Here is a 21,913-nt window from a genome sequence, read left to right as displayed (position 1 = left end):
TGGAGAGTATTCCATCACACTCCTGACTTGTGCCTTGTCGATGGTGGAAAGTCAGGAGGTGAGTCACTCGCCGCAGAATACCCAGCCTCTGACCTGCTCTTGTAACCACAGTATTTATATGGCTGGTCCAGTTAAGTTTCTGGTCAATGGTGACCCTCGGGATGTTGATGTTAGGGATTCGGCGATGGTAATGCCGTTGAATGTCAAGGGGAAGTGGTTAGACTCTCTCTTGTTGGAGATGGTCATTGCCTGGCCTTGTCTGGCACGAATGTTACTTGCCACTTATCGGCTCAAGCCTGGATGTTGTCCAGGTCTTGCTGCATGTCGGCCCGAACTGCTTCATTATCTGAGGGGTTGCGAATGGAACTGAACACTGTGCAATCATCAGCGAACATCCCCATTTCTGACCTTACGATAGAAGGAAGGTCATTGATGAAGCAGCTGAAGATGGTTGGGCCTAGGACACTACCCTGAGGATCTCCTGCAGCAATGTCCTGGGGCTGAGATGATTGGCCTCCAACAACCACTACCATCTTCCTTTGTGCTCGGTATGACTCCAACCACTGGAGAGTTTGTCCCCTGATTCCCATTGACTTCAATTTTACTTTGGCTCCTTGGTGCCACACTCGGTCAAATGCTCCCTTGATGTCAAGGGCAGTCACTCTCACCTCACCTCTGGAATTCAGCTCTTTTGTCCATGTTTGGACCAAGGCTGTAATGAGGTCTGGAGCCGAGTGGTCCTGGCAGAATCCAAACTGAGCATCGGTGAGCAGGTTATTGGTGAGTAAGTGCCGCTTGATAGCACTGTCGACGACACCTTCCATCACTTTGCTGATGATTGAGAGTGGACTGATGGGGTGTTAATTGGCCGGATTGGATTTGTCCTGCTTTTTGTGGACAGGACATACCTGGGCAATTTTCCATATTGTCGGGTAGATGCCAGTGTTGTAGCTGCACTGGAACAGCTTGGCTAGAGGCGCAGCTAGTTCTGGAGCACAAGTCTTCAGCACTACAGCCAGAATGTTGTCGGGGCCCACAGCCTTTGCTGTATCCAGTGCACTCAGCCGATTCTTGATATCACGTGGAGTGAATCGAATTGGCTAAAGACTGGCTTCTGTGATGGTGGGGATATCGGGAGGAGACCGAGATGGATCATCCACTCGGTACTTCTGGCTGAAGATGGTTGCAAACGCTTCAGCCTTGTCTTTTGCACTCACGTGCTGGACTCCGCCATCATTGAGGATGGAGACGTTCACAGAGCCTCCTCCTCCCACTAGTTGTTTAATTGTCTACCACCATTCACAACTGGATGTGGCAGGACTGCAGAGCTTTGATCTGATCCGTTGGTTGTGGAATCGCTTAGCTCTGTCTATCGCATGTTGCTTCCGCTGTTTAGCATGCATGTAGTCCTGAACCCAAAACAGCACATGCTCCATTTAGCAACCAGTGCCCGTACACCAGAACGCAGGAGCTCTCCCAAAAATAACAGCGCCGACTTTATTGCATACACTGTACCACCAGCTGCTGCTCAATGGGATAGTTAATTACTTCCTACAGAGATAGTTCAGTTGCTAGGAAACATATTGAGCTTTGGATCAAAGGCTGTTTTTAATTTGCTTTGAATTATCAAGTAAAATGGAGACAGTTCCCGAACAGATGCTGTGTCACTCCATCTGAATCCTTCCACTTTTCTAAGTGTAAGAAGCTCATGTTCTGGGGGGGCCTCACCGTGGCTCAGCGGCTAACACTCTCATAAAATGACTCAGAAGGTCGTGGGTTCGAGTCCCACTCCAGAGACTCGAGCACTAAATCTAGGATGACACTCCCAGTACTGAGGGAGTGCTGCACTGTCGGAGGGTCAGTACTGAGGGAGCGCTGCACGGAGGGGCAGTACTGAGGGAGCGCTGCACTGTCGGAGGGTCAGTACTGAGGGAGCGCTGCACGGAGGGGCAGTACTGAGGGAGTGCTGCACTGTCGGAGGGTCAGTACTGAGGGAGCGCTGCACTGTCGGAGGGTCAGTGCTGAGGGAGCGCTGCACTGTCGGAGGGTCAGTGCTGAGGGAGCTCTGCACTGTCGGAGGGTCAGTGCTGAGGGAGCGCTGCACTGTCGGAGGGGCAGTGCTGAGGGAGCGCTGCACTGTCGGAGGGGCAGTACTGAGGGAGCGCTGCACTGTCGGAGGGGCAGTACTGAGGGAGCGCTGCACTGTCGGAGGGGCAGTACTGAGGGAGCGCTGCACTGTCGGAGGGGCAGTACTGAGGGAGCGCTGCACTGTCGGAGGGGCAGTACTGAGGGAGCGCTGCACTGTCGGAGGGGCAGTACTGAGGGAGCGCTGCACTGTCGGAGGGTCAGTACTGAGGGAGCGCTGCACTGTCGGAGGGTCAGTGCTGAGGGAGCGCTGCACTGTCGGAGGGTCAGTGCTGAGGGAGCGCTGCACTGTCGGAGGGTCAGTGCTGAGGGAGCGCTGCACTGTCGGAGGGGCAGTGCTGAGGGAGCGCTGCACTGTCGGAGGGGCAGTGCTGAGGGAGCGCTGCACTGTCGGAGGGGCAGTACTGAGGGAGCGCTGCACTGTCGGAGGGGCAGTACTGAGGGAGCGCTGCACTGTCGGAGGGGCAGTACTGAGGGAGCGCTGCACTGTCGGAGGGGCAGTACTGAGGGAGCGCTGCACTGTCGGAGGGGCAGTACTGAGGGAGCGCTGCACTGTCGGAGGGGCAGTACTGAGGGAGCGCTGCACTGTCGGAGGGGCAGTACTGAGGGAGCGCTGCACTGTCGGAGGGGCAGTACTGAGGGAGCGCTGCACTGTCGGAGGGGCAGTACTGAGGGAGCGCTGCACTGTCGGAGGTGCCGTCCTTCAGATGAGACAATAAACCGAGGCCCTGCCTGCCCGCTCAGGTGGACATAAAAGATCCCACGGCCACTATTCGAAGGGGAGTTCTCCCCTTGGGTCAATATTTATCCAACTAACAAACAAAGCAGATGAACTGGTCATTGTCTCATTACTGTTTGTGGGATCTTGCTATGTGCAAATTAGCTGCCACATCTCCTACATGGCAACACTTGAAAAAAGTACTTCATTGGTTGTAAATCGCTTTGGGACGTCCTGAGGTTGTGAAAGGCGATGTTGAAATACAAGTTAGTTCTTTCGTAGGTTCCTTTTTTACCTTTGATCAGGAGACGCAAGGATTGGCCTGGAGGAGAATGAAGTGCTCACACTGGTTACACGGCAACATCCCGTCCCTTAGAAGCAGCGTGAGACAACTGGGAGGGGGCAGTTATCATCTCTCCCCCCTCAGGGCGTTCCCCGGCAGAGGGGGACTCTTCACCCCCCCCACCCCGGGGTTCCCCGGCGGAGGGGGACTCTTCACCCCCCCCCCCCGTTCCCCGGCAGAGGGGGACTCTTCACCCCCCCCACCCCGGGGTTCCCCGGCAGAGGGGGACTCTTCACCCCCCCCACCCCGGGGTTGCCCGGCGGAGGGGGACTCTTCACCCCCCCCCCGTTCCCCGGCGGAGGGGGACTCTTCACCCCCACCCCGGGGTTCCCCGGCGGAGGGGGACTCTTCACCCCCCCCCCCCCGGGGTTCCCCGGCGGAGGGGGACTCTTCACCCCCCCCACCCCGGGGTTCCCCGGCGGAGGGGGACTCTTCACCCCCCCCCACCCCGGGGTTCCCCGGCGGAGGGGGACTCTTCACCCCCCCCACCCCGGGGTTCCTCGGCGGAGGGGGACTCTTCACCCCCCCCACCCCCCCGTTCCCCGGCGGAGGGGGACTCTTCACCCCCCCCACCCCGGGGTTCCCCGGCGGAGGGGGACTCTTCACCCCCCCACCCCCCGGGGTTCCCCGGCGGAGGGGGACTCTTCACCCCATGTTGCACCTCCCCCGATTTTCTTTTCCGTTGAAATCGATGAGGTGGAGATGGGCCCTATTCCTCTCCGATAGGTTACCCCACCCGAGCAATGGAGGAAAATTGCCCCAGTCTGACTCAAACAAACAGAGGCAGAGAGTACAGAAGCGAGGAAGTTATGCTAAACCTTTATAAATCACTGGTCAGGCCTCAGCTGGAGTATTGTGTTCAATTCTGGGCACCGCACTTTAGGGAAGGTCTCAAGGCCTTGGAGAGGGGGCAGAGGAGATTTACTAGAATGGGACCAGGGATGAGGGACTTCAGTTATGAAGAGACTGGAGAAGCTGGGGTTGTTCTCCTTAGAGCAGAGAAGGTGAAGGGGAGATTTGATAGAGGTGTTCAAAATCATGAAAGTTTTGATAATAAGAAACTATTTACTGTTTCCACTGGCAGGGAGGTAAACCAGAGGATACAGATTTAAGATAATTGGCAAAAGAACCAGACGGGAGACAAGGAGAATTTGTTTTAACACAGCGAGTTGTTCTGATCTGGAATGCGCTGCCTGAAAGGGCGGTGGAAGCAGATTCAATAATAACTTTCAAAAGGGAATTGGATAAATGCTTGAAAAGGAGAAAATTTGCAGGGCTGTGGGGAAAGAGCAGAGGAGTGGGACTAATTGGATAGCTCTTTCAAAGAGCCGGCACAGGCACGATGGGCCGAATGGCCTCCTTCTGTACTGTAGCATTCTACGATTAAAAACAAACCTGGCTTATCTTCGCTCTCACTTTCACCATCTGAGGAACTACTGCTATCCTCCTCACTCGCCGATCTCCCCTCCTCCCGGACCCGAGACTTGGCGCTCGGCTTCTCATCATCCGAGCTCAGTCTCTCGTTCTCCGGGGGCAAAGTTGCTTCTTCTGGACTCCCTTCCCTTCCCTCGTCTTCTTGGTCTGCTTCTTCACCCGGTTTCTCCTCTTCATCTTCAAAATCATCGTCGTACTCTGTTAATGGATTCAGGTTTGCAACCGTGAGCTTTGAAGCGGAAATTTGTCACAAAGATCTTTCAAAAGTAAAGCACAGGTTTTCAAACCGGGGTTAGTGGAACCTCTGGGAGTGCGTCAATATTTGTAGGGGGTCCCCGGGGAGTGTGTCAATGTTTGTAGGGGGTCCCCGGGGAGTGTGTCAATGTTTGTAGGGGGTCCCCGGGGAGTGCGTCAATGTTTGTAGGGGGTCTCCGGGGAGTGTGTCAATGTTTGTAGGGGGGTCCCCGGGGAGTGCGTCAATGTTTGTAGGGGGTCCCCGGGGAGTGCGTCAATGTTTGTAGGGGGGTCCCTGGGGAGTGCGTCAATGTTTGTAGGGGGTCCCCGGGGAGTGTGTCAATGTTTGTAGGGGGTCCCCGGGGAGTGCGTCAATGTTTTGTAGGGGGTTCCCGGGGAGTGCGTCAATGTTTGTAGGGGGTCCCCGGGGAGTGCGTCAATGTTTGTAGGGGGTCCCCGGGGAGTGAGTCAATATTTGTAGGGGGTCCCCGGGGAGTGCGTCAATGTTTGTAGGGGGTCCCCGGGGAGTGCGCCAATGTTTGTAGGGGGTCCCCGGGGAGTGCGTCAATGTTTGTAGGGGGTCCCCGGGGAGTGCGTCAATATTTGTAGGGGGTCCCCGGGGAGTGTGTCAATGTTTGTAGGGGGTCCCCGGGGAGTGCGTCAATATTTGTAGGGGGTCCCCGGGGAGTGCGTCAATATTTGTAGGGGGTCCCCGGGGAGTGCGTCAATATTTGTAGGGGGTCCCTGACGGTCCCGGCCAGTGGAGACCGGGGTTCCGGCTCTGAATTCTGGGTTGATACCCCGCGGGATACTCCTGTTCGGTGGGTGTGGATGGCCCCCCCTCCCCCCATCGTATAGTTGTGGGAACCCATAAAACCCTTCCTACGCATAGGGCTAACCCTGCTATACCGATAGGCTGGTATAAAGATGGTCCTGGCCCATGGAAGGAGTGTTCAGGTCGGTCGCGGCCTGTCAGACTGTTAATCAGTCCTGCGAATCCTCCCACGGTCTCACACTGTTCTTCACTAGTGTTTGAAGGTGTGAAAATAACCACACCATCCACCGTCATGACCAACCTTCCTTGGATTTTCCGCCTTGGGTGTCAGCCTCTGGAGCTCTTTCCTCTTTATCTTCGTCCATTTTCTCCTCTCCATTCGCTTTATCCTCTTGAGTTGAGGTCTCGGCTGACATGCCTCCTTCCTGGCAAGTCTCCTCTCCAGCGAGGGCTGGAACCTTCCACACGGTTGGTCCTTCCTCGCCTTTCGCCGATTCCAACTTTTCTTTCTCGGTGTCCTTCTCCGGCTCTTCCTTCATCCTTTTTGGAGGCGGTGTGGGTTTCTTATCCAAACCCATCGCAATAATACATCTGTGGAAGGGAGATTGGACAGAACAGACTGTACTGCTTATCTGTTAATCACAACGACCTCAGTGACCGTGCTCTTTAATTGGGGGTCAAATCTTTATTTAAATTTATACCATGGCTTTTCTTTAATTGAGACAGTCAGATGATCCTGGCTGCCGTGCGCAAAATGGCTGCCGTGCGCAAAATACTGGCCGTGCGCAAAATGGTGGCCGTGCGCAAAATGGTGGCCGTGCGCAAAATGGCTGCCCGTGCGCAAAATACTGGCCGTGCGCAAAATACTGGCCGTGTGCAAAATGGCTGCCCGTGCGCAAAATGGCTGCCCGTGCGCAAAATGGCTGCATAACAACACTTTGAAGTAATTCATTGCATGTGAAGCACTTTGGGATATTTCTGAAAGACTTAATGTGGCACGATATAAATCCAAGTTCGTCCTTTTCTTTCGATCAGTGCATGCCAAGCACGAGGAGCATCAGGGGAAAGCGTTCTGCGACGGGGACTGTAACTGGCCGAGACTCCCCCCACCCCTTCACTACCTGTAGCACGGCGACGCCCCGTCCACGCCCAGGAAGCTGAAGTACGCGTGTTTGCCGCCAAGCCGGGATCCCTTGCGGTGTTTATACTCGCAGCAGGAGCTCAGTCGATCGATCTGGATCCCGTTCAGGAAGAAGGTGAGGCTGAAGGGGAATCCCGGGTGTCGCCTGGAGACAAACTGGAATTTCTCTGGAAATCGACGGAGGGAAAGGACAAAGAAGAAGAATTAAAATGGCGTAAATTTACACAGCAGTCATCAAATAAAACAAAACACCTGACGGTGTTTAATGAGGTGGAATCTAGGAGCAGGAGGAGGCCATTCAGCCCCTCAAGCCTGTTCCGCCATTCAATTAGATCATGGCTGATCTGTATCTTAACTCCATCTACCCACCTTGGCTCCATAACCCTTAATACCCTTAACAAAAATCTATTGATCTCAGTTTTGAAATTTCCAATTGACCCCCAGCCTCAACAGATTTTTGCGAGAGAGTGTTCCAGATTTCCACTCCCCTTTGTGTGAAGAAATGCTTCCTGACATCACCCCTGAACGGCCGAGCTCTAATTTTAAGATTATTCCCCCCTTGTTCTGGACTCTCCCACCAGAGGAAATGGTTTCTCTCTATCTACCCTATCAAATCCTTTAATCAACAACAATAACTTGCATTTATATAACACCTTTCACGTGGTAAAATGTCCCAAGGAGATTCACAGGAGCGATTATCAAACAAAATTTGATACTGAGCCACATAAGGAGATATTAGGACAGGTGACCAAAAGCTTGGTCAAAGAGTTAGGTTTTAAGGAGCTTCTTAAAGGAGGAGAGAGGGGGGGAGAGGTTTAGGGAGGGAATTCCAGAGCTTCGGGTCTAGGCAGCTGAAGGCACGGCCGCCAATGGCGGAGCGATTAAAATCGGGGATGCGCAAGAGGCCAGAATTGGAGGAGCGCAGAGATCACGGAGGGTTGTAGGGCTGGAGGGGGTTACAGAGATAGGGAGGGGTGAGGCCAGTGGGTATTTTGAGCACGAGGATGAGAATCTTAAATTCGAGGCGTTCCCGGACCGGGAGTCAATGTCGGTCAGCGAGCGCGGGGGGGTGATGGGAGAACGGGACTTGGTGCGAGTTAGGATACGGGGCAGCAGAGTCTTGGATGAGCTCAAGATTAAACAGCTCAATTATTCCCCCCTTAATCTTCTAAGCTCGAAAACATGGACCAGGGCCTGGAGAAGGAGAGAAAGGAGGTTTTTCTCTTTGTTGGGGAGAGGACTGAGACTATAGGACATGATCAAGGGCATGGGTTTCACTTATAAGGCGTTTCTTATTTAACACTCCCGTGGGGGAGGTAGAGTTGTAACTCCCCCCACTCCTTGGGGAAGAGGAAGTTGGGTTTCTATCCAATAGGTGCTGTGGAGACAGAGAGAGAAATGGAGAGAAAGACGGAGAGAGAGCAGGAGGGAGGGAAAGGGCGAGAGAGAAAAAGAGACAGAGATGGAAGGTGAGGTCCTGATGCAGTTGTTGGTTTGTATCATTGTTATTGGTTGTCACTCATTACACCCTGTTCCATATAGATCTCCGTGTTTAGAGCCACATCTGGAGGGAGCTGAATACTCAGTGATCCAATGGGTCTTCACAGGAGGAGTGGTTACAAGGCAAAGTGGCTCAGGGAGAGAATTCCAGAATTCAGGAGCCTATTAGCCCAAACAACCACATCCAAGGGTAGTGGAAATCCAGAACTCTCTCCCTCAAAAAGCTGGGGGTTGATTGAAAATTTCAAGACCATAAGAGATAGGAGCAGGAGTCAGCCATTCGGCCCCTCGAGCCTGCTCCGCCATTTAATGAGACCATGCCTGGTCTGATTTTTACCTCAACTCCACTTTCCCGCCGTTTCGCCATATCCTTTGACTCCCTTGCTGATCAAAAATTTGTCTAACTCAGCCTTGAAGACTGAGATAAATAGATATTTGTTAGGTAAGGGAAGTAAGGGATATGGAACCAAGGCGGGTGAATGGAGTTGAGGTGCAGATTAGAATGGCAGAACAGGCTTGAGGGGCTGAATGGCCTCCTCCTGTTCCTATGTTCCAATGGTGGTGGAGAGTCCAGGTGAAATACAGTTCGCGAAGATAAGTCACCTCGGGTGGAGCAAAGTCATGGAGGGATTGGACAACGAGCATGATGGAATTTTTTAATAACTTTTGGCGGAGGGTCAGTCCCGAGGGAGCGCCGCACCCTCGGAGGGTCGGTCCCGAGGGAGCGCCGCACCCTCGGAGGGTCGGTCCCGAGGGAGCGCCGCACCCTCGGAGGGTCGGTACCGAGGGAGCGCCGCACCCTCGGAGGGTCGGTACCGAGGGAGCGCCGCACCCTCGGAGGGTCGGTACAGAGGGAGCGCCGCACCCTCGGAGGGTCGGTCCCGAGGGAGCGCCGCACCCTCGGAGGGTCGGTACCGAGGCAGCGCCGCACCCTCGGAGGGTCGGTCCCGAGGGAGCGCCGCACCCTCGGAGGGTCGGTACCGAGGCAGCGCCGCACCCTCGGAGGGTCGGTACAGAGGGAGCGCCACGCCGACGGAGGGTCGGTACAGAGGGAGCGCCGCGCCGACGGAGGGTGCTTGATTTAAATGACGGCTTAAAATACTGTTTGAAGAGCAGGTGTGTTCTCCTGGTGTCCTGGCCTACATTCCTCCCTTGATCAATACCCCTTCATCGCTGTTTGTGGGATCTTGCTGTGTGCAAATGGCTGCTACGCTTGCTGTCGCTCACTGATGTCTGTGAGAGATGTGATTGTACGGTCGCCCCGAGTTACGCGGCACAGTAAATAGTGTAGCGATGGGAGGAGAAAGTTGCAAAGGGACATTGGTCGATTCAGTGAGTGGGCAAAACTGGGGCAGATGGAGTTCAATGTGGGGAAGTGTGAGGTCATCCGAGAAAGACAAATTGGAATGTTTTTTTTAATGGTGAGACACTAGGAACTGGAGGAGCAGAGAGATTTTGGTGTCTCGGTACACAAATCATTTAAAAACCAGTGTACAGGTACAAAAAAAATAATCAAAAAGGCTCATGGAATGTTAACCTTTGTCTCGGGGGCTGGAATACAAAGGGTCGGAAGTTATGTTCCAGCTGAGCAGAGCTCCAGGAACAGGAGGAGGCCATTCAGCCCCTCGAGCCTGTGGGAGTGGGATCAGTTGGGTGCAGGAGTGGCCAGTGCCTTGTAAGAACACAGCGCCGGTGAGGCAACGCCAAATCTTTAACAGAATCGTCGAATCTTACAGCGCAGATGGAGGCCATTCGGCCCATCGTGCCTGTGCCGGCTCTTTGGTAGAGCGATCCAATTAGTCCCACTTCCCCGCTCTTTCCCGATACCCTGAAAATTTTTCCCCTTCAAGTATTCATCCAGTTCCCTTTTGAAAGTTACTATTGAATCTGCTTCCACCGCCCTTTCAGGCAGTGAATTCCAGATCAGAACAACTCGCTGCGTTAAAAAAATTCTCCCCTCTGGTTCTTTCACCAATTATCTGAAATCTGTGTCCTCTGGTCACCGATCCTCCTGCCAATGGAAACAGTTTCTCCTTATTTACTCTATCAAAACCCCTCATGATTTTAAACAAATCTCCCCTTAACCTTCTCTGCTCTGAGGAGAACAACCCCAGCTTCTCCAGTCTCTCCACATAACTGAAGTCCCTCATCCCTGGCACCACTCTAGTAAATCTCCTCTGCACCCTCTCCGGGGCCTCGATATCCCCATCTCTGGTTCTGCCATCACCTGCGGGAGGGTTTCAGACTTCAAACTTTTAATGGCAAGAAGAAGAAATGAAAACGGACGCGAGGTAAAAAAAAATGTTTGTTTTGTTTGTTTTTTTTTAATATTGCCGCCAACCTGCTTCCAGAAGCTTCCCTTTGTAAACGCAGAGGTTCTCGCCGCCGCAGTGCTGCTGGTGAACCTTGACCTCGTCTCTGGCCTCCGCCTGGTCGTACGAGAGGTGCAGGCGCTTGCCGCGGTAAACCATGGTGATGAGGACGCTGATGTGCCCAGCGGCTCGGTGAGACTTAGGAGGGTCCAACAACAACAACAAACAACAACAACAACTCACATTTATATCGTGGAGTGAATCTTATTTGTCAGACAATGATTTTAAGGCAGGAAGGGACTTGTGGTTTTAATTTACTCAAACTACAGCAAACAAAGTCTATTTACTGATCAACTACAGGAAACAGAGTCTCTCGAGTACAGCAGGATCAGTAAAAGTGACCATGAAGCTATGAAGATTGTTGACAAAACCCAACTGGTTCATTAATGTCCTTCAGGGAAGGAAACCGGCCGTCCTTACACGGGTCTGGGCCTATATGTGACTCCAGTCCCACATCAACGTAGTTGACTCTTACCTGGCCTCAAGTTTTTTTTAAAAAATTCGTTCATGGGATGAGGGTGTCGCTGGCGAGGCCGGCATTTATTGCCCATCTCTAATTGCCCCTTGAGAAGGTGGTGGTGAGCCGCCTTCTTGAACCGCTGCAGTCCGTGTGGTGAAGGTTCTCCCACAGTGCTGTTAGGAAGGGAGTTCCAGGATTTTGACCCAGCGACGATGAAGGAACGGCAATATATTTCCAAGTCGGGATGGTGTGTGACTTGGAGGGGAATGTGCAGGTGGTGTTGTTCCCATGTGCCTGCTGCTCTTGTCCTTCTAGGTGGTAGAGGTCGCGGGTTTGGGAGGTGCTGTGGAAGAAGCCTTGGCGAGTTGCTGCAGTGCATCCTGTGAAATGTCCTAACAAGTCCCTCAATTGTATCAAACTTCCACTGAGCGGTTGAAGAAGGCGGGCCCCCCCGCTGCCACCTTCTCAGGGCAACTAGAAATGGGCAATAAATGCCGGCCTTTAACTGGATGGTCTCAGCGGGGAAGAGGCCCAAACAAGTAAGTTAGGTGTCAGCCGTGGCTCAGTGGGTAGCACTCTCGCCTCTGAGTCAGAAGGTCATGGGTTCAAGTCCTACTCCAGGGACTTGGGCACTGAATCCAGGCTGACGATCCAGTACGGTACCGAGGGAGCGCTGCGCCGTCGGAGGGGCAGCGCCGAGGGAGCGCCGCGCCGCGCCGTCGGGGGGCAGCGCCGAGGGAGCGCCGTCGGAGGGGCAGCGCCGAGGGAGCGCCGTGCCGTCGGAGGGGCAGCGCCGAGGGAGCGCCGCGCCGTCGGAGGGGCAGCGCCGAGGGAGCGCCGCGCCGTCGGAGGGGCAGCGCCGAGGGAGCGCCGCGCCGTCGGAGGGGCAGTGCCGAGGGAGCGCCGCGCCGTCGGAGGGGCAGCGCCGCGCCGTCGGAGGGGAAGCGCCGCGTCGTCGGAGATGCCGTCTTTCGGATGAGACGTTAAACCGAGGCCCTGTCTGCTCGCTCAGGTGGATGTAAAAAATCCCATGGTAATATTCGAAGAGCAGGGAGTTCTCCCATTTATCCCTTAACCAAGACCTAAAACAGATTATCTGGTCATTTTATCATTTCTGTTTGTGGGATCTTGGTTGCTGCATTTCCTGCAACAGTGACGACACTTCAAAAGTATTTCATTGGCTGTAAATGCAAATCTTTCTTTTTTTTTTCCTTTTTCCTACAATTTTGTAACATAGAAACAGGCCATTTGGCCCGACTGATCTATGCCGGCATTTATGCTCCACACACGAGTGTGTCTCAGAAAGCACAAGGGGGAGGGGGGAATTAAAAGGGCTCGTACATTTTCTAAAACAGGCAATGCTGCTGATTTTGAACGATGTGGAGATGCCGGTGATGGACTGGGGAGGAGGAGGAGGAGGAGGAGGTGTTGAGGATAAAAAAGCCAGAGAGAGACCTTTAAAATTCTGAAAGGGTTTGACAGGGTAGACGTGGAGAAGATGTTTCCACTTGTGGGGAGTCTAAAACTGGGGGCCATAAATATAAGATAGTCACTAATAAATCCAATAGGGAATTCAGGAGAAACTTCTCGACCCAGAGAGTGGTGAGAATGTGGAACTCACTCCCACAAGGAGAGGTTGAGGTGAATAGTGTAGATGGATTTTAGGGGAAGCTCGATAAACACATGAGGGAGAAAGGAAACATAGAAACAAGAAACATAGAAAATAGGACCTTCGGGCCTGCTCCGCCATTCAAAATGATCATGGCTGATCGTCTAACTCAGTACCCTGTTCCCGCTTTTTCCCCATATCCCTTGATCCCTTTAGCATTAAGAAATATATCTATCTCCTTCTTGAATACATCTAATGACTTGGCCTCCACTGCCTTCTGTGGTAGAGAATTCCACAGGTTCACCATCCTCTGAGTGAAGAAATTTCTCCTCATCTCGGTTCTAAATGGCATACCCCGTATCCTGAGACTGTGACCCCTGGTTCTGGACTCCCCAGCCATCGGGAACATCCTCCCTGCATCTAGTCTGTCTAGTCCTGTTAGAATTTTATATGTTTCGATGAGATCACCTCTCATTCTTGTAAACTCTCGTGAATACAGGCCTAGTCGACCCAAACTCTCCTCATACGTCAGTCCTGCCATCCCAGGAATCAGTCTGTTAAACCTTCGTTGCACTCCCTCCATGGCAAGGACATCCTTCCTCAGATAAGGAGACCAAAACTGCACACAATACTCCAGGTGTGGTCTCACCAAGGCGCTGTACAACTGCAGTAAGTCATCCCTGCTCTTGTACTCAAATCCTCTTGCAATGAACGCCAATAGAAGGATATGCTGATAGAGTTAGATGAAGAAGGGCGGGAGGAGGCTTGTGTGGAGCACAAACACCAGCATCGAGCAGTTGGGCCAAAAGACCTGTTTCTGTGCTGCACACTCTATGTAATGATCAGTTCTGGAGCGGGGGGGGACCTGTTGCACCTCAACAGAACTGGGACCAATGTCCTCACATGGAGGTTAACTAATGCAGTGGGGGGAGGGTTTAAAATTAATTTGACAGGGGGATGGGCACCAGGATGTAACTTTAGAAAGGAGAAACAAGGTGAACTGAGGACTGGGAGAGACAAATAGCACTAGAGTAAAAAATAGATCAGAAATAAGAGCTTATCAAACAAATGCGAGGCAGTCTAAGATGAGTTTAGAGTGCACATACGTAGCATGGTAAATAAGGTCGGTGAGCTGCAGGCACAAGTCGTCACATGGGATTACGATAAAGGAGCAACAGCAGAGGCCTGGCTCAAAGAAAGGGAGGATTGGGTACTTAATATTCCTGGCTACAAGGTATTCAGGAAAGATAGGGAAGGAAAGAAAGGAGGGAGGGAGGGAGGTGGCAGTGTTGATCAAAGAAACTGTTATAGCACTGGAAAGGGATGATGTTGTTGAGGGGTCAAAGACAGAATCTATTTGTTTAGAATTAAGGGACAATAGAGGAACTATTATGTTACTGGGTGTATACTACAGGCCGCCAAATAAAGGGAAGGACATTGAGAAACTATTTGCAGGCAAATTACAGAAAGATGCAAGAACTATAGGGCAGTGATAATGGGGGACTTCAATTATCTTAATATAGATTGGGATAGTAACAGTATAAAGGGCAAAGAGGGGGAGGAATTCCTGAAATGTGTTCCAGAGAGCTTTCTGGAACAGTGTGTTTCCAGCCCAACCAGGAAGGAAACAGTGCTGGACCTAGTTCTGGGGAATGAAGTGGGGCAGGGAGAGCATGTTTCAGTGGGGGAGCATTTGGGGAACAGTGATCACAATATCATTAGGTTTAGAATAGTTCTGGGAAGGGACAAGGAACAATCAAACGTACAAATACTAAACTGGAGGAGGGTTAATTTCAACGAGTTGAAAGGGATCTTGCCCAGGTGGAGTGGAATCAAAAATTGGCAGGCAAAATGGTAATTAACAATGGGAGGTCTTTAAGAGGAAATGGTTCGGGTACAAAGTAGACACATTCCCACGAGGGGGATGGAAGGGCATCTAAAGCTAGAGCTCCCTGGATGATTGAAGATATATAGAGTAAAATGAAACAGGAAAAGCGGGCTTATGACAAATGTACATTAAATACAGTAGAGAACCAGGCTGAATACAGAAAGTACAGAAGAGATCTAAAAGAAAAAGGGAATAAGAGGGGCAAAGAGAGAGGATGAGAATAGATTAGCGGCTAATATAAAAAGGAACCTAAAAGTCTTTTATAAACATATAAATAGTAAAAGGGTAGTCAAAGAAAGGGTGGGGCCAACTAGGGACCAAAAGGAGATCTTCTTGTGGAGGCAGAGGATATGGCTGAGGTACTGAATGAATACTTTGCATCGGTCTTCACTGGAGAAGAGGATGCTGCCATTGTACCAGTAAAGGAGGAGGTGGTAGTGATGTTGGACAGGATAAAAATAGATAAAGAGGAGATACTTAAAAGATTGGCAGGGCTCAAAGTAGAAAAGTCACTTCGCCCAGATGGGATGCATCCTAGGTCGCTGAGGGAAGTAAGGGTGGAAATTACAGAGGCTCTGGCCACAATCTTCTAATCCTCCTTAGATACGGGGGCAGTGCCTGTTCAAAAAAGGGGAGAGGGATCAACCCAGCAATTACAGGCAGTCAGCCTAACGTCGGAGGTGGGGAAACTATTAGAGACGATAATCCGGGATAAAATTGGCACTTGGAAATTCTGGGCTAATAAATGAAAGTCAGCACGGATTTATTAAAGGAAAATCGTGTTTGACAAACCTGATTGAGTTCTTTGATGAAGTAACGGAGAGGGTTGATGAGGGTAGTGCGGTTGATGTTGTGTATATGGACTTTCAAAAGGCATTTTCTAAAGTACCACATAATAGACTCGTTAGTAAAAGTGAAGCCCATAGGATTAAAGTGGCAGCGTGGATACAAAATTGGCAAGGGGACAGAAAGCAGAGTAGTGGTGAACGATTGTTTTTCAGACAAGAGGGAAGTATACATTGGTGTTCCCCAGGGATCAGTATTAGGACCACTGCTCTTTTTGATATATATTAATGACCTGGATTTGGGTATACAGAACATAATTTCAAAGTTTGCAGATAACACGAAACGTGGAAATGTAGTAAACAATGTGAAGGATAGTAACAGACTTCAGGAGGACATAAACAGACTGGTGAGATGGGCAGACACATGGCAGGTGAAATTTAATGCTGAGAAATGTGGAGTAATACATTTTGGTAGGAAGAATGAGGAGAGGCAAAATAAACTAAATGGTACAATTTCAAAAGGGAGTGCAGGAACAGAGAGACCTGGGGGTGTACGTACACAAATCTTTGAATGTGGCAGGACAAGTTAAGAAGGCTGTTGAAAAGGCGTATGGGATCCTGGGCTTTATTAATAGAGGCATAAAATATAAAAGCAAGGAAGTTATGCTAAACCTTTATAAAACGCTGGTTAGGCCTCAGCTGGAGTATTGTGTTCAATTCTGAGCACCGCACTTTAGGAAGGATGTCAAGGCCTTGGAGAGGGTGCAGAGGAGATTTACTAGAATGGGTCCAGAGATGAGGGACTTCAGTTATGGGGAGAGACTGGAGAAGCTGGGATTGTTCTTCTTAGAGCAGAGAAGGTTAAGGGGAGATTTGATAGAGGTGTTCAAAATCATGAAGGGTTTAGATAGAGTAAATAAGGAGAAACTGTTTCCAGTGGCAGGAGGGTCAGTAACCAGAGGACACAGATTTAAGGTGATTGGCAAAGGAGCCAGAGGTGACATGAAGAAACATTTTTTTTTAAAACGCAGCGAGTTGTTCTGATCTGGAATGCGCTGCCTGAAAGGGCGGTGGAAGCAGATTCAATAATAACTTTCAAAAGGGAATTGGATAAATACTTGAAGGGAAAAAATTTGCAGGACTATGGGGAAAGAGCAGAGGGGAGTGAACTAATTGGATAGCTCTTTCAGAGAGCCGGCACTGGCACGATGGGCCGAATGGCCTCCTTCTGTGCTGCGTCGTTCTATGACTCTATGATTCTCTTCACCTTACCTTTGCGGACAAGTTTGCAAGGCCGTTGGGAGCAGTGGCTGGCTGCAGCCTCCTGCTCCTGGTGGTTACGTTCTTCTCCCGTTTCCTGGGGGGCGGTGGGACAGGAGTCACGTAGTTATTGATCACCGGGAGACGGTAGGGAGACATCCCGGTGGGAAAGTCGATCGTGTGCCAGTTCCTTATCGAGTCTCTGTCCAGCTAGGAAACAAGGCAAAGTCATTCAGGGGCAAATCTTTCTCTGAAAGGCAGCAAATCGGGAGCATGAACCCCTCTTAATTCAGTTATTTCATTCAGATCATCTGACAATTCCATTTTCATTTCCACGAAACCCGGAAATGTAGTAAACAGTGAGGAGGATAGTAACAGACTTCAGGAGGACATGGACAGACTGGTGAAATGGGCGGACACACGGCAGATGCAATTTAACACAGAGGAGTGTGAAGTGATGCATTTCAGAAGGAAGAATGAGGAGAGGCAAAATAAACTAAATGGTACAATTTTAATGGGGGCGCAGGAACAGAGAGACCTGGGGGTGGATGTGCACAAATCGGTAAGGCTGTTACAAAAGCACACTGGATAAATAGATGCAGAGAGTACAAAGGGAAAGAGGTTATGCTAAACCTTTATAAAACACTGGTTGGGCCTCAGCTGGAGTATTGTGTCCAATTCTGGGCACCGCTCTTTAGGAAGGATGTGAAGGGCTAAGAGAGGGTGCAGAGGAGATTTACCAGAATGGTACCAGGGATGAGGGACTTCAGTTATGTGGAGAGACTGGAGAAGCTGGGATTGTTCTCCTTAGAGCAGAGAAGATTAATGGGAGATTTGATAGAGGTGTTCAAAATCATGAAGGGTTTTGATAGAGTAAATAAGGAGAAACTGTTTCCATTGGCAGGAGGGTCGGTGACCAGAGGACACAGATTTAAGACTTTTTTTTTTAAAGCAGCGAGTTGTTATGATCTGGAATGCGCGGCCACTGGCTGTCACACTTATTTAATTTAGTAATATGAATGGTAGGAATGAGGGTGATGAGTAAATTCTATGCTCTGTTGAGCGTTACCACGCCATATTGTAATCAGTGGCCGCCACCTCTTAACGATTATTAAGCAGCAGAGTAATTACCCCGTGATGGTACTGAGGGTCGATTTCCTCGGCCAGATCCAGCTGTTGCTCCTTGTGACGGAGGTGGGGTGAGGACCGTGCTGTGATCACTGTCGCGGTTCCGTTGTTTTGAAGGGGGAGGAGTCTCACCGGCCGCTGCATCTTCCCGGGCGCGGTGCTTGGACGTGGGGACGAGGGCTGAGTTCAGGGAGAGGAAGCAGAGAACGATGAGTGGGGGCTGACAAACACAGCTGGGAGCACAGCCCCCTCCCCACCCACCCACCCACCCACCTAACCCAGCCCCCCACACCCCCCTCCCCATCCGCCCAACCCACCCCCTCTACCCCACCCTCCCCATCCCCCATCACCCCAACCACAAACCCCCTCGTCACTCCCACATCCCCCTCCCCATCCGCCCAATCCACCCCTCTCTACCCCACCCTCACCGCCCTCCCAACCCATCCCTCCCCACCTCACCTACCCTCCCTACCCCACCCTCTACCCTACCACCCCCCACCCCTTCCCTCCACACTCCACCCCGCTCTACCCCACCACCCTCCCAACCCATCCCCCACCTCCCTCTACCCCACTCCACCTCCTCCCTCTTCTCTACCCCACCCCCACCACCCTTCCAACCACCTCTACCCCACCACCTTCCCAACCCCATCGCCCACCCTTCCCTCACCCTCACCCTCACCCATCGGTCTTTGTAACATGGTTTAAATAACTCGCCCAATTAACTAAATTAACTTGAAAATGTCTCACAATCTCAATTAAGGACTGCCCAAACCTCCAGGTTTGTCCCTGCGAGTCTCCAGGAATTGAAGGGTAATCTCCTGGTCACTGCAGCGAGCAAAACCAGGAGAAAAATTATAAAAAATGGTGTGTTTTTTCATTTTCTTTGAACACTTTTGTTCATTGGTTATAAAAATATTGTTGATGGGAAGTCAAGAATCATCCAATCGGGTAATGAAGAGTCTGTTCGCTTTCCGATTGGCCATGGGAAGGCGGGGCATCATGAGGATGGACATGTTAGGCATCCAATGGCGGAGTGTGGGGGCGGGGGAAGTGGAGGCAGGAGGTCATGTGATGAAATCTCCAGGAATACGTCCAACCAGAGTTGGGAACCTAAAGCCTAACTCATTCTGTTTCAACAACTCAGGGTCCCATGGAATACAAAGGGGAGGAAGTGATGTTCCAGCTGTGCAGAGCTCTGGTCAGACCACATCTGGAGACTGGGTTCAGTTCTGGGCACCGCACCTCAGGAAGGATATATTGGCCCTGGAGGGGGTGCAGCGCAGATTCACCAGAATGATACTGGGGCTAAAAGGGTTAAATTATATGGACAGGTTACATAGACTAGGTTTTCCTTTGAGTTTAGAAGATTGAGGGGTGATCTGATTGAGGTATTTAAGATGTTTAAAGGATTTGATAGGGTCGATAGAGAGAAACTATTTCCTCTGGTGGGAGAGTCCAGAACAAGGGGGAATAATCTTAAAATTAGAGCTCGGCCGTTCAGGGGTGATGTCAGGAAGCGTTTCTTCGCACAAAAGGGGAGTGGAAATCTGGAACTCTCTCCCCCCCAAAAAGCTGTTGAGGCTGGGGGTCAATTGGAGATTTCAAAACTGAGATTGATAGATTTTTATTAGGCGAGGATATTATTCGATATGGAACCAAGGCGGGTAAATGGAGTTAAGATACAGATCAACCCATGATCTAATGGAATGGCAGAACAGGTTTGAGGGGCTGAGTGGCTGAATGTTCCCATGATATAATTAGGATCCAAGACTCTAATAGCCCCCCCCTCCCCCCCCCCCCCGTCAATGACGAGTCTACCAACTCTCACTGTCTAAGGTCAAATAAGGAAAAAGATCAATTGGGCCAAACTGGACCTCAGAAGGTGGGCCTCACCCTACAGACGAGAGCTATAAAGCCACTGGTTGGCTTCTCATAACCCGCACATTGACTAAGTGAACTTGAAAACTTTTGGGGGGGGGGTTGGGTCGGAGTGAGAGGGGGGGTCGGAGAGGGGGCAACTCTCAAACTGATACTGAAGCCCAATGCACTCAATTTCCGTCTGAGACTCAGTTAGGGCCGGTTTTAGCCCAGTGGGAACGGGGTGGGGTATTGGGGTATTGCAGGGGGGGAGGGGTGGGGTGGGTCACTCTGCTGCTCCGGCCATTGCCACCTTGGGGGATGTCCTGAGATGGGCAGCCCGAGAGCAGCCCGCCTGTTTAGGCCTGATATACGGGTGACATTGTAATATTCAATACTCCGAGGTATCAAAAGAGTCCCGTTAATCTGTCACAACCCTTTCCTTACTGCCATTCAGGAGAGAAGTTAGGAAACACTTCTTAACGCAGAGGGTGGTAGAAATGTGGAACACTCTCCCACAAAAAGCAGTCAATGCTCGCTCAATTAATCATTTTAAACCTGAGGTCGATAGATTTTTGCTAGCCGGGGGGTGTTGAGGGATTATGGAGCCAAGGCGGGTGGATGGAGTTAGGATACAGATCAGCCATCATCTGGAACAGGCTCGTGGGGCTGAATGGCCTACTCCCGTTCCGATCAGGATACTTACAGATGTTGAGGAATCGGACTGTTCCACATCTGGCCCGGAGAGACTCCTGTGGCCAATACGAGGCCCAGTTGGGGGGCGAGGTGAGAGGAAAGGAACAATGTCGTCATCCGATCTTCGAGCCCGTTCAACCTTCAACGACAACAACAGCATTTATATTGAAATATAATTTAATATATTATTAGTGTTATGGGGAAAGAGCAGGCTGAACATCGAAAGTTCAGAGGGGAGGTGAAAAAGGAAATAAGAGGGGCAAAGAGAGAGTATGAGAATAGACTGGCGGCCAACATAAAAGGGAATCCAAAGATCTTCTACAGGCGTACAGGGTGGGGCCGATTAGGGAACAAAAAGGAGATCTCCGCATGGAGGCAGAGGGCATGGCTGAGGTACTAAATGAGTACTTTGCATCTGTCTTTACCAAGGAAGAAGATGCTGCCAGAGTCTCAGTAAAGAAAGATATAGGTGAGATACTGGATGGGCTAAAAATTGATAAAGAGGAGGTATTAAAAAGGCTAGCTATACTTAAAGTAGATAAGTCACCCAGTCTGGATGGGATGCATCCAAGGTTGCTGAGGGAAGTAAGGGTGGAAATTAGAGGTATTGGCCACAATCTTCCAAACATCCTGAGATACGGGGGTGGTGCCAGAGGACTGGAGAATTGCAAATGTTACACCCTTGTTCAAAAAAGGATGCAAGGATAAACTCAGCATCACAGGCCAGTCAGTTTAACCTCAGTGGTGGGGAAACTTTTAGAAACGATAATCCGGGACAGAATTAACAGTCACTTGGACGAGGGTGGATTGATTAGGGAAAGCCAGCATGGATTTGTTAAAGGCAAATCGTGTTTAGCTAACCTGATAGAGTTTTTTGATGAGGTAACAGAGAGGGTAGATGAGGGCAATGCAGTTGATGTGGTGTCTATGGACTTTCAAAAGGCGTTTGATAAAGTGCCGCACAGTGGGCTTATCATCAAGATTCTGGCCCATGGAATAAAGGGGGCAGTAGCAACATGGATACAAAATTGGCTAAGTGACAGGAAACAGAGAGTAGTGGTGAACGGTTGTTTTTCGGATTGGAGGGAGGTGTACAGTGGTGTTCCCCAGGGGTCGGTACTAGGACCACTGCTTTTCTTGATATATATTAATGACTTGGACTTGGGTGTACAGGGCACAATTTCCAAATTTGCAGATGACACAAAACTTGGAAGTGTAGTAAACAGTGAGGAGGATAGTGATAGGCTTCAAGAGGATATAGACAGGCTGGTGGAATGGGCGGACACGTGGCAGATCAAATTTAACACAGAAAAATGCAAAGTGATACATTTCGGTAGGAAGAACGAGGAGAGGCACAAGACTAGAGGGCACAACTCTAAAAGGGGTACAGGAACAGAGAGATCTGAGGGTATATGTGCACAAATCGTTGAAGATGGCAGGGCAGGTTGAGAAAGTGGATAAAAAAGCATACGGGGTCCTGGGCTTTATAAATCAAGGCATAGAGTACAAAAGTAAGGAAGGCATGATGAACCTTTATAAAACTCTGGTTCGGCCACAACTGGAGTATT

The 21,913-nt window shown here is 50.8% G+C and overlaps 1 protein-coding gene across 1 annotated transcript in view; it reads right to left on the bottom strand.

Moving 5' to 3' along the window:
* The window catches only part of erich3 (glutamate-rich 3), a 57,609-nt gene that overhangs the window by 24,024 nt on the left and 11,672 nt on the right, over positions 1-21,913 (bottom strand). Inside the window, exons 5-11 of the mRNA XM_067990847.1 lie at positions 20,356-20,484; positions 17,796-17,972; positions 16,677-16,874; positions 10,632-10,800; positions 6,771-6,957; positions 5,951-6,240; positions 4,602-4,838 (exon numbers count right to left, since the gene is read on the bottom strand). Coding sequence (XP_067846948.1) covers positions 4,602-4,838; positions 5,951-6,240; positions 6,771-6,957; positions 10,632-10,800; positions 16,677-16,874; positions 17,796-17,972; positions 20,356-20,484 — 1,387 coding nt within the window. The remainder of the gene's footprint in view (positions 1-4,601; positions 4,839-5,950; positions 6,241-6,770; positions 6,958-10,631; positions 10,801-16,676; positions 16,875-17,795; positions 17,973-20,355; positions 20,485-21,913) is intronic.

This window comes from Heptranchias perlo, chromosome 9 (assembly GCF_035084215.1).
Source record: "Heptranchias perlo isolate sHepPer1 chromosome 9, sHepPer1.hap1, whole genome shotgun sequence".
In the NCBI taxonomy this organism is placed as follows: domain Eukaryota; kingdom Metazoa; phylum Chordata; class Chondrichthyes; order Hexanchiformes; family Hexanchidae; genus Heptranchias; species Heptranchias perlo.
The sequence above is the reverse complement of the archived record's forward strand: the minus strand, read 5'-3'. Positions and strand labels throughout refer to the sequence as shown.